At 32.9% G+C, this 13,505-nt stretch overlaps 1 protein-coding gene across 1 annotated transcript; it reads left to right on the forward strand.

Moving 5' to 3' along the window:
• Positions 1-1,719: 1,719 nt before the first annotated feature.
• LOC105225949 (mucolipin-3) lies at positions 1,720-12,836 on the forward strand. The gene is made up of 3 exons (XM_011204634.4): positions 1,720-2,533; positions 8,039-8,889; positions 8,951-12,836. Exons 1-3 carry the CDS (start codon positions 2,045-2,047, stop codon positions 9,696-9,698), a joined length of 2,088 nt encoding a protein of 695 aa, XP_011202936.2. The 5' UTR covers positions 1,720-2,044; the 3' UTR covers positions 9,699-12,836.
• The last annotated feature ends 669 nt before the right edge of the window (positions 12,837-13,505 follow it).

Genomic DNA, 13,505 nt, shown 5'->3' on the forward strand with positions numbered 1-13,505 from the left:
GAACAGGCGAAGAATGACAAGTGCTATCAAAGCTTTAATCTTCTTAAAGGCAATGCTAATCGCTTAACCACACAGGGAATCGAAAAATTTGAATGTCAAGCGTTTTTATTGTTTTCCTAAAGTGAAACGAATATGAAAAATTACAAAAGAGTTAGAAAAAGATAACATTACAGAGAAGAATCTATGTTAAACATAAAGAAAAAAAACAAAACTTGAAAAAAAAATCCATTAAAATATTCACAGTTTCAATAAAACTTATATTAATATATAAATTATAATAAAATTTTATCAAATTCACACATGCGGAGACAGGCAAATTTGGCATTCACCACACCGGCAACATAACCTCTAAGTAAGCTTAATTATTGTAAACCTAAACAGTTGACTTTAAGTAAATAACATTAATTTACAACAGAATATATAATAAGCATAATAATAAACGTGTAAATGTGTAAGTATGTACCATTTTGTCATGTCTTCGCATTACATACCGCTGTGTTTGGTGTGTGTCTGTGTAGCAAAAGTGCGTGAAGAGGAAAGTGTTGCAAAAATATGCAAATTGTTGGCTTACCACTTAAATCTCTTAAAACGATTAATGATTGTTTGTATACAGGTTTTAATTTGACAAGAATTTGCTGTTGCCCTAGACAAATAACATATGAGATTTCAGCCTCTGGCTAAATAAGCAAGTTTTGCGTCGCCACCATCAAGGAATGAGAGGTGGAAAGAATTTGGAGTATTATTTATCACCCGTTAATATATTTCTTAAATACTTGTAAAGTTCAGATATCGGTTGGCACGAAGTGTATGTTTGTGTAAGCATTCGCACATAACCTTAACTGCACATATGTAAGTACAAAATATGTAATATTGTGAAAGCAGCGGCGTTTACCGCTAAATGTTGTTGTTAATATTGTATTTTCGAAACAGCACTTACCGCTAGCGTTAACATGATTGTAGCTACGTATTTAAAAGTGAGGAGTGACCTCCGGCCAAATGCTTGGCGGAGTAACTCCTTCAATTCGAGCTGGAACCACTGGAAAAGAAGTCAAGCGATTTTTAGCAGCGATATTCGCTAAAATAATAATCTACATTATCGAAATGTACACTTACATTCAAGATGCGCTGATGCAACATTTTTCAATTTTGAGAATTCGTCTTCACTTTTCTATGGTTAATTGATCAGGGAAGTCAGAGCCATATTAATGGCAGCATAACATTAATTCGTTTACACTTGACACTTTGAATAACACTAATTTGAACGGTTTATTAATAAGTTTTGTAGGTCAGTCGCAAAAATTTCTTAAAATTTACCGACAATTAATAAAAGCAGTACTTGGCGGAAGAATGATTTGCAAAAATGTCAAGTCGCTTCCGTGTTGCCGTTGATTAAAACTAAAATACATAACTACTGAGAACAGCGACATCTATTGTGCACTAGTAAGAACAAAAAAAACGAATATCTATAAATTAAGTTAAATATTAGCCACGTTACGAATGACTTACAAAAATTCTAAAAATTAACTTGACTCTATTAAAAAAAAGTAAACAAAGCCGTATAAATTACGAATAAATTCTAAAATATATACCGTGGAACACCCTGCACCAGAGGAATGCATTTTTGGTTTTTGATATTTTCGCACGAAATGACAAATTTTTTCGAAGTCTGCCAACAACTGTCAAATTTTCGCAGATAGTCCTCCTCCCCACAGATGTTTTAATTATTCTATCTTTCATATCAAAACACAAAGGCAGAAAAATATAAGATACGTAAAAGGCTGATTACTGCTGCTTCTCCAAAAACAAAAAACAAAAAAAAAACTTAAACGAAGTGCTGTCTCTAAATTTTCATTGATTTCGCAATTTAGTTGATAAAGTTATACGAACGCGTACGGAAGTGAAAAAGAAATTACACTGCGAACAAAGTGACGATTGTAAACATAAGCACAAAACACTTTGGTGATTTTTCTTTTGCTACGAGTGAGTGCAAAAGAAAAAATCCCCAAACCCCACCTCATAGTAAACACTCTTGCAGTGCATTGAGATGCAGAGTTACGGTGGAGCAACAGCGTCAGCTGCTCCCCAACAACTACCAGTACAAGAACAGCCCCAAACAAATCTCTATGACGCAACGCTGCGTAACAGCAACGTAGATCAGCAGGTAAACCATGGCACAGGTACTGCTGGCGGAGTGAATCGGGGTGAAAGTAGCAGGCATGAAAGCAGTGGTGAAAATTCGCGTTGTGAAAGCGATGATGAATACCACAGAAATCAGCCAAGGTCAAGTGCGACAGTTGGTGGCAGCATAAATATGGAAAACGAACGACCAAATGTTTTCGCGCCTACCGCGACACAATTTGGTGCAGAGCAGAGTGGCAATGAACAACCTTCAGGCTCCACTAACATGGAAGGTGCTTCGCCTATGTCCTCTTACAATGAAGAGCGAATGCGACGAAAATTGCAATTCTTCTTCATGAATCCGATCGAGAAGTGGCATGCGCGTCGCAAGTTTCCATACAAATTCGTAGTGCAGGTAAGTAAATTTGCTTTATGCAACTTAATTGTAAATAAGCTGCAGTTGTTAATTTAATTAAAAATATGTAACTGTCGCGTGTTGAGTAACAAACATGAAAGTGAAAATGTTTGAGAAATTTGTGTATTTTGTCACTGACAACGGAAACAAAATTCTGTAGCATAATCACGGAAATTATTTTTTTACAAAGGAATTATAAAAACCACCACCATAAATGATAGCTGACAATGTTTCAAATAAATATCCCCCGATAGTTATTATATTTATGTAATTAATTAATACATAATTAATAGGAAGCTCTTAATGAAGTTTATTGACGCTTGTAATCGCTTTTAATTTGGTGTATGTAATTTTCCAAAAAAATGCTTGATGCAGGAAGTGCTTATCGAATATTTGTGCTGTGTGTTAATTCAAGTTCACATAAATATGAAGTAAATGTTAAGCATTTCATTGCTGGCACTTTAAAAGACAGCAGTGTATGCCATAAAGCCTACTAAACTCCAAACTATGCATATCTACGTAAAAAACAAATAGCTGCTATATACAAACAAATTTACATACATTGCAATCTATTGTTTAGCAGTTTTTCCTCATATCGTATTACACAGCGCTGTTGACATTTACAACAAAAATTAAATTTTTTATATCGCGATTATATATTAACACTCCGACACACACAATATGTATATATATACATAAGTGGATATTTTTAACAAAATGCTTACTGTTCCATTTTAATATTTAAATGCGCATACGAAAACATTTTGCTCTTACGGTTTATTGACACGGCATGTGAGTGCATATACATTTATGTTTATTTGTATATTTACAGTGCGCTCATTAATTGGCTTTGTATAAATAAGTCTGGCTTGAGTGTGACTTCATACATTCCGCCCACCTTACCAAGTGGAACTTTTCCTTAAATGCAAACACATTGTTCAATTGTCGTCATGCACTGGTGTTTGTAGGCATGTAAATATATACTATGTATGTATGTAACAGCAAGTAACGATAATAAAACTGGTGTTTAAAGCATCACTTTTGTCTCAAGCTGTATATCAACAACAAATTTACAAATGATTACATGAACCTGCACACCTATATACATATATACGTACAATTGTCCGCAATTTCACATAAGCACGTCAATATGTGCGCTGAATGTAAATGATGACACAAAAATACTTCACGAACTGCAAGGTGTACAAATTTACACACAAATGTGTACATACAAGTAAATTGTATATACATATGTATGGACATTGTGAAAACAAACAGTTCAATGCAACTGGAACCAACTTCTGCGCTTTGGATTGCAAATTAGATTGTAAAACGCTTGCTTTTTTGATGCGTGAAGGTAATTGATAAGGAGAAAGAGCTGTAGTATATTTTAAACGTATTAATCAGTTTGCAAGATACGCCTACAATTTTTGCAAAAATTTGTGCAAATATGCAAAAATCTAAATATTACAGACAAACATACTTATATTATAGTAAATATGCCACAAATCCCTATATGTACACTCTAATTTATTATTGGTAATGCTGCCAAGTTGACAGTCCTTCTTCAATTAAACATCTGTTCGATTACATGGAACCAGCTGCCGTGGGTTCATTCGCAACCATTTTTCTTAGAAACAATCGATAAGATTATATTATATGTAATTTCTGTACAACTTTTGAACTTTCCAACATTTTTCGCTCGCTATATTATCTATCGTAGCACCATGTGGCTATGTGCTAAATGAATTTGTCAGCTGTTGTATGTTCAACATATTCAAATACGTTAATAATTTGTATAAATACTAAATAATGCTAACAAATAAACCATGTCTGTGTAAACTTGAACTAAATAATTTGCACCTGTGACTCAGTCAGCGGCACAATACGTATATGTATATGAATAAACAAGAAAATTGTTAACTATGGTTGCACTAAAGGTACTCCCGACTTTCACATACCGCCTGACCCCAGAAAACCACCAGTATGCTTACCGAAAAGTACACAGTACCACCACAGCACTTAGGGTCATAAACGCCGAAATAATTCCTGGCCTTAACCGAAAACCACTCTGCGAGAGAACGATCTTCGTAGCGTGGTCAAAAGCCTTTGACACAGTCAATCACACAACAAGCTACTTGAGGACGAAAAATCTACGCTCCCTCCAGGACTGAAGAGGTACTATTTCGAGGTAAAAACTCAAAACTTTCAGTGAGAAAAGAAGTAATATCATTCTTATTGGAAACCCTGTACAATTTTTCCAGTAAATCAAACTCCATGTTATCTCAAAACACTTTCAACCATCTATATATACAAGTTTTCATAGTTTAATGCCATGTGATGCATATGCAGACCACATTTAACTAAGTATTAAGTCTTATCAAATTGTAAATATGTAATCTTTGAATATGTGCAAATATTAATATCATTTCTAATCTAAAATACTTCTTTGCTGGCGGCGCAAGTAAAGACGTTCGCAAACGTGAACTAAATGTACAGTTTGCGCCTCATTATCTTGCTGAGTCAAATGCGTCGAAGCGCCTACATCCCACTATAAGGCAAACAGACATAGGCGAGACGCATGCACATACATATGTATATGTATGTATGTATATATTGTATGTATTTCATATTTTGCCTTTTTATTTGATTAATGTATGCGTTTGTGTAAAAATGTTCCTTCTTTCGCTGGTCACTGCTAATTTTCTACAAAAATAATGCCTGGTATTAAAAAAATATTTTTCAAAAATGCTTAAGGCTCGGTTTAAGTACATAATTTTGCAGTTACATGCGCATTTTCGTTATCTCTCGGTGTTATTTATTTATCGTCAACTAACAAGTACACCATTTAGCTTTGTTTGACAGCGCCCCTTTACAGTTAGACAATAGCCTTTGGGTTTTGGGTAAATAATAACTTAAATAATTGGTTAAATAAACTTATTTCATCGTTATTTTTAGCTAATTAGTAATTACTAACTTACTAATTGCTCGGACTTGTCTGTATGTATGCATATGAATCACGATTTTCAAAAAAAAAAAATGTATATATATATAAATATTGTAATTAATTTGTCTCTAATAATCAGTTATTTACTGTTATCTTCACTATACTTAAAGTAATTTTCCTTAAAAACGCGTGAGCGCTAGTTTCAATGGTTTGTAAGTAATTTTCCAATGCTTTAAATATTTTAAATTAAAATAGATAATATAATATGTGCAGCACTTTGCCGCGATAATAATTTTTTAAGCTAAATTATATCATTTGCAGCTGTTCTATATATAAATATTGAAATATGTTGGACTAGAAAGTAAAAATGTAAATTTTTAGAACTTTTGATAGCGAAATGAGATTTTTCGAAAAAAAGTTTATAGGTTAGGAAATTAAATAACTGGAAAACCGGTCCTACTGGTTGGATTTGCTTTGACTGGCCTGCGACTCCTAGCCCCGCTTGCTACCGGATGCAGTAATTCCGCCCTTACGCACCTTCGATGCAGGGGAAGCACTGTTGCCTCTGTCTCTGTTCCTCGCCATCCTCTCAGCTTCCTCAGAAGTTCTTCACTCCTGGAGATGTCTTAAGTACCATTATAGACTGGCACCACACATTCCTCTCTTACAAAGGTCATCATGACCATCCGGACGACCTGTTTCTTTTAACGCTGATATAAACTTTTCTTCAATCTGACCATATTCACCACAGCGCATCTTTAAATATAAATGTTAATAGATATATTTGTTTGTAAACACATCATTGTTTGTTTATTTATAACTCATTGATTTATTTTTGAATTTTTCCCAAATTTTCGGTTGCTTAATATATATTGACGTATACCGCTATTTGTCATCGCTGTCAGTTTGTCTAAAGCTCGTTTAATGTATAGCCAAATTGATCGAGAATCTTATCGCAATAGTTATAACTAATGGTGGGTGACGCGTAAATTATTGTAATTATGATATATTTCTCTGAAATTGAATTAATTTTATTTAGTTATTAAATTTACATATAAAATTCAACTCAACTCAACCTGAGTTGATTCGTTTAAATTTAAAATTTATTATTATTCCAAATAATTGTATTTGTATTATGTTATATATGTAAAGAAAAAAGAAAAGCCGTTAATTTTGGCTGCACCGATTAGGTCGCACTTCACAACTAAAGCAGTTTTTATGCGAAAACTTAATTTTGATCGTTCACTTTGTATGGCAGCTATATGAAGTAGAGGTTCGATCTTGAAAATTTTCTCAGATATTGTAGGGTCACATTAGACAATAATCCCTGACAAATTTCGTGAAGATATTTTGCCAAATAATGAAGTTTTTCATACAAAAACTTTATTTTGATCGTTCAGTTTGTATGGCAGCTATATGTTATAGTGGTCCGATCTGAACAAATTCTTGGGAGATATTGACGATTCCTTGGCTGATAATTTGTGCCAAATTTCTTGAAAATATCTCTTCAAACAAAAAAGTTTTACATACAAGAACTTGATTTTGATGGTCCAGTTTGTATGACAGCTATATGTTATAGTGGTCCGATCTGAACAAATTCTTGGGAGATATTAGCAGAGTCTTGGATGATAACCAATGCCAAATTTCGTGTAGATATCTTATCAAATAAAAAAGTTTTGCATACAAGAACTTGATTTTGATCGTTCAGTTTGTATGGCAGCTATATGTTATAGTGGTCCGATCTGAACAAATCCATAATAATTTATGCCAAATTTCGTGTAGATATCTTTTGAAATAAAAAAGTTTTCTATACAAGAACTTGATTTTGATCGTTCAGTTTGTATGACAGTTTTCCATACAAGAACTGGATTTCATTGTTCAGTTTGTATGACAGCTATATGCAGCAGTGGTCCGATATCGACGGCTGCATCAAAAGTGCAACTTCTTGTAGAGAAAATAACATGTGCGAAATTTCAGCGCAAAAAGTCAAAAACTGTGCGTCTAGGTCGAGTTTATAATGATAAATTTTTCCTCCGTTCGTCCCGCTGATCATTTATATATATTTTTTGTGTGGTTTCCGACTTTCATTCATTTTATAATATAGTCTGTTTAGGTTATATGTAAATCTGTATTCATTATCTATCATGTGTGATGTGTTTTGATAGATCCATCAAAATGTCATGCAATCGTGTATTAGAGAATTATTCATTCAGAAAGTCGTAGGCGTCATATATACTCGTAGTATGCATTCTATTCACAGTGATGCATCAATACATCCACATCAATATATACTTTTTTTGAGAAATGAGTTAATTAAATGATTTAATTGCATGAAAAGCTTTCACAGATCAATTAAATGAGCTGGAAATCCGTGTGCTGCCATATTATACAACTATATATAAGAATAAAAAATCGTAAATGAAGCTTTTATTATGAATGATTGCAAAAATATTTATTTGAAAATAAATTTGAGTGACGTCACTCCACCTCAACACATCTCTGTCTTTTAAATATGCCATGTGAATTATAAACAAAAAAATTCTCTTTCCTCCTTGCAGGTGGTGAAGATCATCCTGGTGACCATGCAACTGTGCCTCTTCGCGCACTCACGCTACAATCACATCAACTACACCTGGGATAATCGCATTGCCTTTTCGCATCTGTTTCTGCGCGGCTGGGACTCATCACGCGAAGTGGAATCCTACCCACCATCCGTGGGTCCTTTCGCCTTGTATGAAAAATCCGATTTCTACGACACCATTGACTATGCGGTGCGCGGTTACGCCAATGTAAGTCGCTCCATTGGACCCTACGATTATCCCACCGAAAACAATGAAATGGCGCCGCTGCATCTTTGCCTCTACAACTATCGCGAGGGCACAATATTTGGCTTTAATGAGTCGTACATCTTCAATCCCGACATCACCGAATTCTGTTTGTACTTGCCGCCAAATGTGACAACTCTCGGCGTGCAGGCGTACCTCAAACAGAATGGTGTCGAGGTGAGCTTCTCGTCGCTGGTGAAAGCAACATTGGTGTTCGCCATTAAAACGGTGAATTTCAAGTCATACGGTGGTCCGCTATCCGCGCCCGATTGCTACAAGTTCGATGTGACGATTTTCTTCGACAATCGCGATCACGACGGCCAAATGCTGCTGTCGCTCGACGCGGATGCGCAACGCTTGCGCTGTCGTGGCGATATCGAATTCATTTCGAACGCCGAGTTCGATGAGGCTTTGCGTAGCATGCTGAATATACTGGTGTTGTTGGTGTGCCTGCTGTCCTTCGCGCTGTGCTCGCGCGCGCTCTATCGTGCCTATTTGCTGCGCTGCCAGACGGTGAACTTCTTCCGCATGCAATTCCACAAAGAGCTGAGCTTCGAGGGACGCATGGAGTTTGTGAACTTTTGGTGAGTCCAAGCCGTGAAAAATAAGCAAGCTTTTATAATAATTATTGTTTTCTTCTACTAGGTATGTGATGATCATCATCAACGATCTGCTGCTCATAATCGGTTCGTCACTGAAAGAGCAAATCGAACGCAAATTCCTTGTCGTGGATCAATGGGACACCTGCTCACTCTTTCTGGGCGTTGGCAATCTGCTTGTTTGGTTCGGCGTGTTGCGCTACCTGGGCTTCTTCAAGACATACAACGTCGTCATACTGACCTTAAAACGTGCCGCACCCAAAATACTACGTTTTCTGCTCGCCGCGCTGCTCATCTATGCCGGCTTCACCTTTTGCGGCTGGCTTATACTCGGTCCGTATCACATGAAGTTCCGTTCGCTCGCCACCACGTCGGAGTGCCTGTTCTCATTAATTAACGGTGACGATATGTTCGCCACCTTCGCAACGCTCTCGTCCAAGGCCGATTGGCTGTGGTGGTTCTGTCAAATCTACCTGTACTCATTCATCTCTTTGTACATATACGTTGTGCTGTCGCTTTTCATCTCGGTCATCATGGATGCCTACGATACGATCAAGTGTTATTATCGTGATGGCTTTCCGATATCGGATCTGAAGGCATTTGTGGGCACGCGCACCGACGAGGACCTAACATCGGGTGTGTTCATGAACAATATGGATGACTTTGATGGCAACGGTGTGCTGGATGTGCTGCGCCAAGTTTGTTGCTGTGGCCGTTGTCGTGTGAGCAGCGGCAGTGCTGGTGGCAGCAATGGCCCCTCCGGGTACACCAGTTTAACGAGTATTATCAAGTGATTGCATTAACGTTATTGCTGATTGTACACTGTATTGATACTGTACTGACGAATGCGACCAAACGAACTGTAAACGAACGCTGACGCTTGGCATGTGCTGCTAACGCCAACGCTGCTGAGCTGTGCTGTTGTAGACGCAGGCATTTTTGAACGCATGCATTGTTCTAATTGTATATTATTATTATTTTTTATATTGATATTTTAGTTGTGTAGTATATTTTTATACCCTGCACAAGGTATACTAAGTTTGCCGCGACCTTTGCAGCAGCCAAAAGGAAAGAAAAGAAACGTGGGAGACCCCAAAAAGTGTATATGTAAATGAGCAGTATGATGTGCCAAATCAATTTAGCCATGTCTGGCTGTCTGTTCGTTCCTTCGTCCGTCTGTTCGTTTGTTCGTCTGTACATTCGTCCGTTTATACGTTTGTCTGTATATATTTACGCTAACTAGTCTGTAAATTTTTGAGATATCGATCTGAAATTTCACACCCGTACTTTTCTCCCCAAGAAGGCACTTATTTGTCAAAACGGCCGTTGTCGCACCACTATAGCAAATAGCTGCCATACAAACTGCACGATCGGAATAAAGTGCTTGTATGGAAAAATTTTATGTTTCACGAGTTATCTTCACGAAATTCGGCATATATTATTTTCAAAAGCAACTCAATAATATCTGCAGAAATTTTCCATATCGGACTACTATAGCATATACATAGCTGCCATACAAACAGACTGTGTGAAGGGTATTATAGCTTCGGTGCCACCGAAGTTAATGTTTTTTCTTGTTTGTTATTTTCTTTTTTTTTTGTTAATAACGTTTAGTTGAAAGTCCATTTTTGCTTAAACGAAAGTTTCATCGTTAATCGTTGCTGCATTTACAGCCGCGTTGCCATATAAGCGACTCATGCTCATTACATTTACATAGATTTCGCAAATTAGCATTTCTAACAACTGTGGCATGTCATTTAAATCAGCAGCACTTTTTTAAGTGACAAAGTAAGAAGTAGAAAAAGATTTTGGAGAATATTTTGAGGTTAGAAAGTGGTTTGTGGTTATCTTAGCATATAAATTTATGTAAGTATTGCATCAGGGACTAAAGTAACGCCAACTTAGGCACATGTTAAGCGTCTTAATTATAGAAATAGTAAACATAATAATACAATAAACAACATTTAGCTTTCTTCAAGCAATTGCTGGCGTCCTAAAGCTCTTAAGCAGCATATTTTGCTGTCATGTATATTGAAACAAAAAAAAACAAAAAAAACAAAAAACGCTTGCAAAAATGCATTGTGACTGTTGCTAGTTTTAGTGCTTGAAAATAAAATTATTTTTACTGAAAAAGTTACATGTAAATTTTTAAAACCAAAGAGAATATTATTTGTATACAATGTGTTGGCGACAAAAAAAAAAATAAAATTAAAATAAAAATATTAATTAACAAAATGATAATAAATTTAATAATAATTATAATAAAAGAATAATAAATAAAAAAATTAATATAAATAAGTAAAAAAATATAAAAAAAAAATAATTAATATAAATAAGTAAAAAAAATGTAAAAAATAATTAATATAAATAGGTAAAAAAATATAAAAAAAATAATTAATATAAATAAGTAAAAAAAATGTAAAAAAAAATATAAAAAAATAATTAAAAAAAAATTAAATGTTTAATAACAAAAATTATATTAGTCATATCAGCAATTCATGCAAAATTCCACAACAAAAATGTTATAACAGTCCTTTTACTGAAAAAGTTGGCAACAAAAAAAAAATATAAAAAAGAATAAAAAAATAAAAATAATAATAATTAAAAATAATAAAATAATAATAATAAAAATTAATTAAAAATAAAAAATAATAATTGATAAAAATAAATATAAAAAATAATAATAATAATAAAATAATAATCATTGCAACAATTCGACGCAAAATTTCCAAAAAAAAATTGTACATTCTTTTTACTGAGAAAGTTGGCAGCAAAAAAATAATAATAATAAAAAATAAAAAAAAAAATTAAAATAAAAAAAATAATAAAATAATAATAAAATAATAAAAAAATAATAATAAAATAATAAAAAAATAATAATAAAATAATAATTATTTTAGTAATAAAAATTATAATAATCCTAGCAAACATACGACGAATAATTCCAAAAAAAAAATTGTACTATAGTTAAAATTAGTGGCTCAGCGCCTAAAAGTATGCATAAGCCTATATTTCGTGTGAGTAAAGCTGACGATATGATAAACGCTGACAATAATTGTAACACAGACTAAGCGGCACGCGTGTAAATTTGATATTAAAGCAGAAGGTTGCAAATTTGATAGTTAAGGCATAAGGTTGCAGGATAACCTAACCTAAATTTGTTATTAAAGCACATGGTTGCAGGGTTGATATAGACACAATATTTTTGATAAAGCAAAAATTTTGAATACTAGCAGCTAATATGGCATGCTGCAGCAGACTGAAAATAATTTGCTGCTAAAAATAATAAAAAATATAAATTTTTTAAAGAATTAATAAAAAATATTAATTTTCTAAATAAAAAAATATCAAAATTTTTTCCCGTTAGGTACAGAAATTTCCAAACTTATTTTGTATTGCGTGATATTTTCTAAAAATAACAAACTTCGCCTTAAAGTTTTGCGCATTTCTCATGCCTAGAATGAACATTTAACTTAACCATTTCATTACTACCCATTCCATTGCTAAAGCATTTGCTCTTTTTTACCGTATGTACTGTTAACATTTTTCGCCAACTGCAGCGGCACTTAACTAAATCAAATATGTACTGCTAAATTTCGATAAATGAATTAAAAATCCACAATATTACATACATACATACATATTTACCTGCATTCACTGGTGCAATTTCTGAGCGCCATCAAATTTTTGCAATTTATTTTTATATTTTTGTTGTTATATCATCTAGAAATTCATGCTAAATGCTAGTACATAGCTACGAAAGTTTAATAAATTATTACATATGTACTATATACATACATACATACATATAAGCGCATATTCTAGTACGTTGTTTGTTTTGTTGCTCGAGCATAAAGCTTCTGCAACTGCATAAACTATGTATTTATTGTAAAAATACCGTTACACAAATAAAATGTTGTAGTTAAATGAAATGCTGAACTTTTTTTCAATTATTACAAAAAATATTAATTTAAAAAAATTATTATAATAAAAAAAAATTTTTTCATAATTAAAAACATTGTTAATATTAAAAAAAAAAAAAATCATAATTAAAAACAAAAATTTAATTAAAAAAAAATTAATAATTAAAAAAAATTAATAATTAAAAAAATTTTAATTAAAAAAAATTATAATAATTAATAAAAAAATATCAATAATTTAAAAAAATATTAATAATTAAAAAAATTTTAATTAAAAAAAATTCTAATAATTAATAAAAAAATATCAATAATTTAAAAAAATATTAATAATTAAAAAAAAATAATAATTAAAAAAAAATTAATAATAAAAAAAAATCATAATTAAAAACAAAAATTTAATTTAAAAAAATTAATAATTTAAAAAAAATTCTAATAATTAAAAAAATTTAAATTAAAAAATAAAATTATTAATTAAATTATAAATATTTTCTCTCACATTTTCTTTATATTTTCCTCTCTTTTTCGTTTTTCTTTCTTTCCAACTCACAGTTGTGTTTATGAGACGCGCGTCTGATGACGAATGTTTTTTGGTTATGAAATAAACGAAAATCTGTCCACGAGTCGTAGATGTGTATAAAGCACTAGTTTTAAGTATTCATATGTTATGCGGAGCGAACTTTA

This window comes from Bactrocera dorsalis, chromosome 5 (assembly GCF_023373825.1).
Source record: "Bactrocera dorsalis isolate Fly_Bdor chromosome 5, ASM2337382v1, whole genome shotgun sequence".
NCBI classification, from domain to species: Eukaryota; Metazoa; Arthropoda; class Insecta; order Diptera; family Tephritidae; genus Bactrocera; species Bactrocera dorsalis.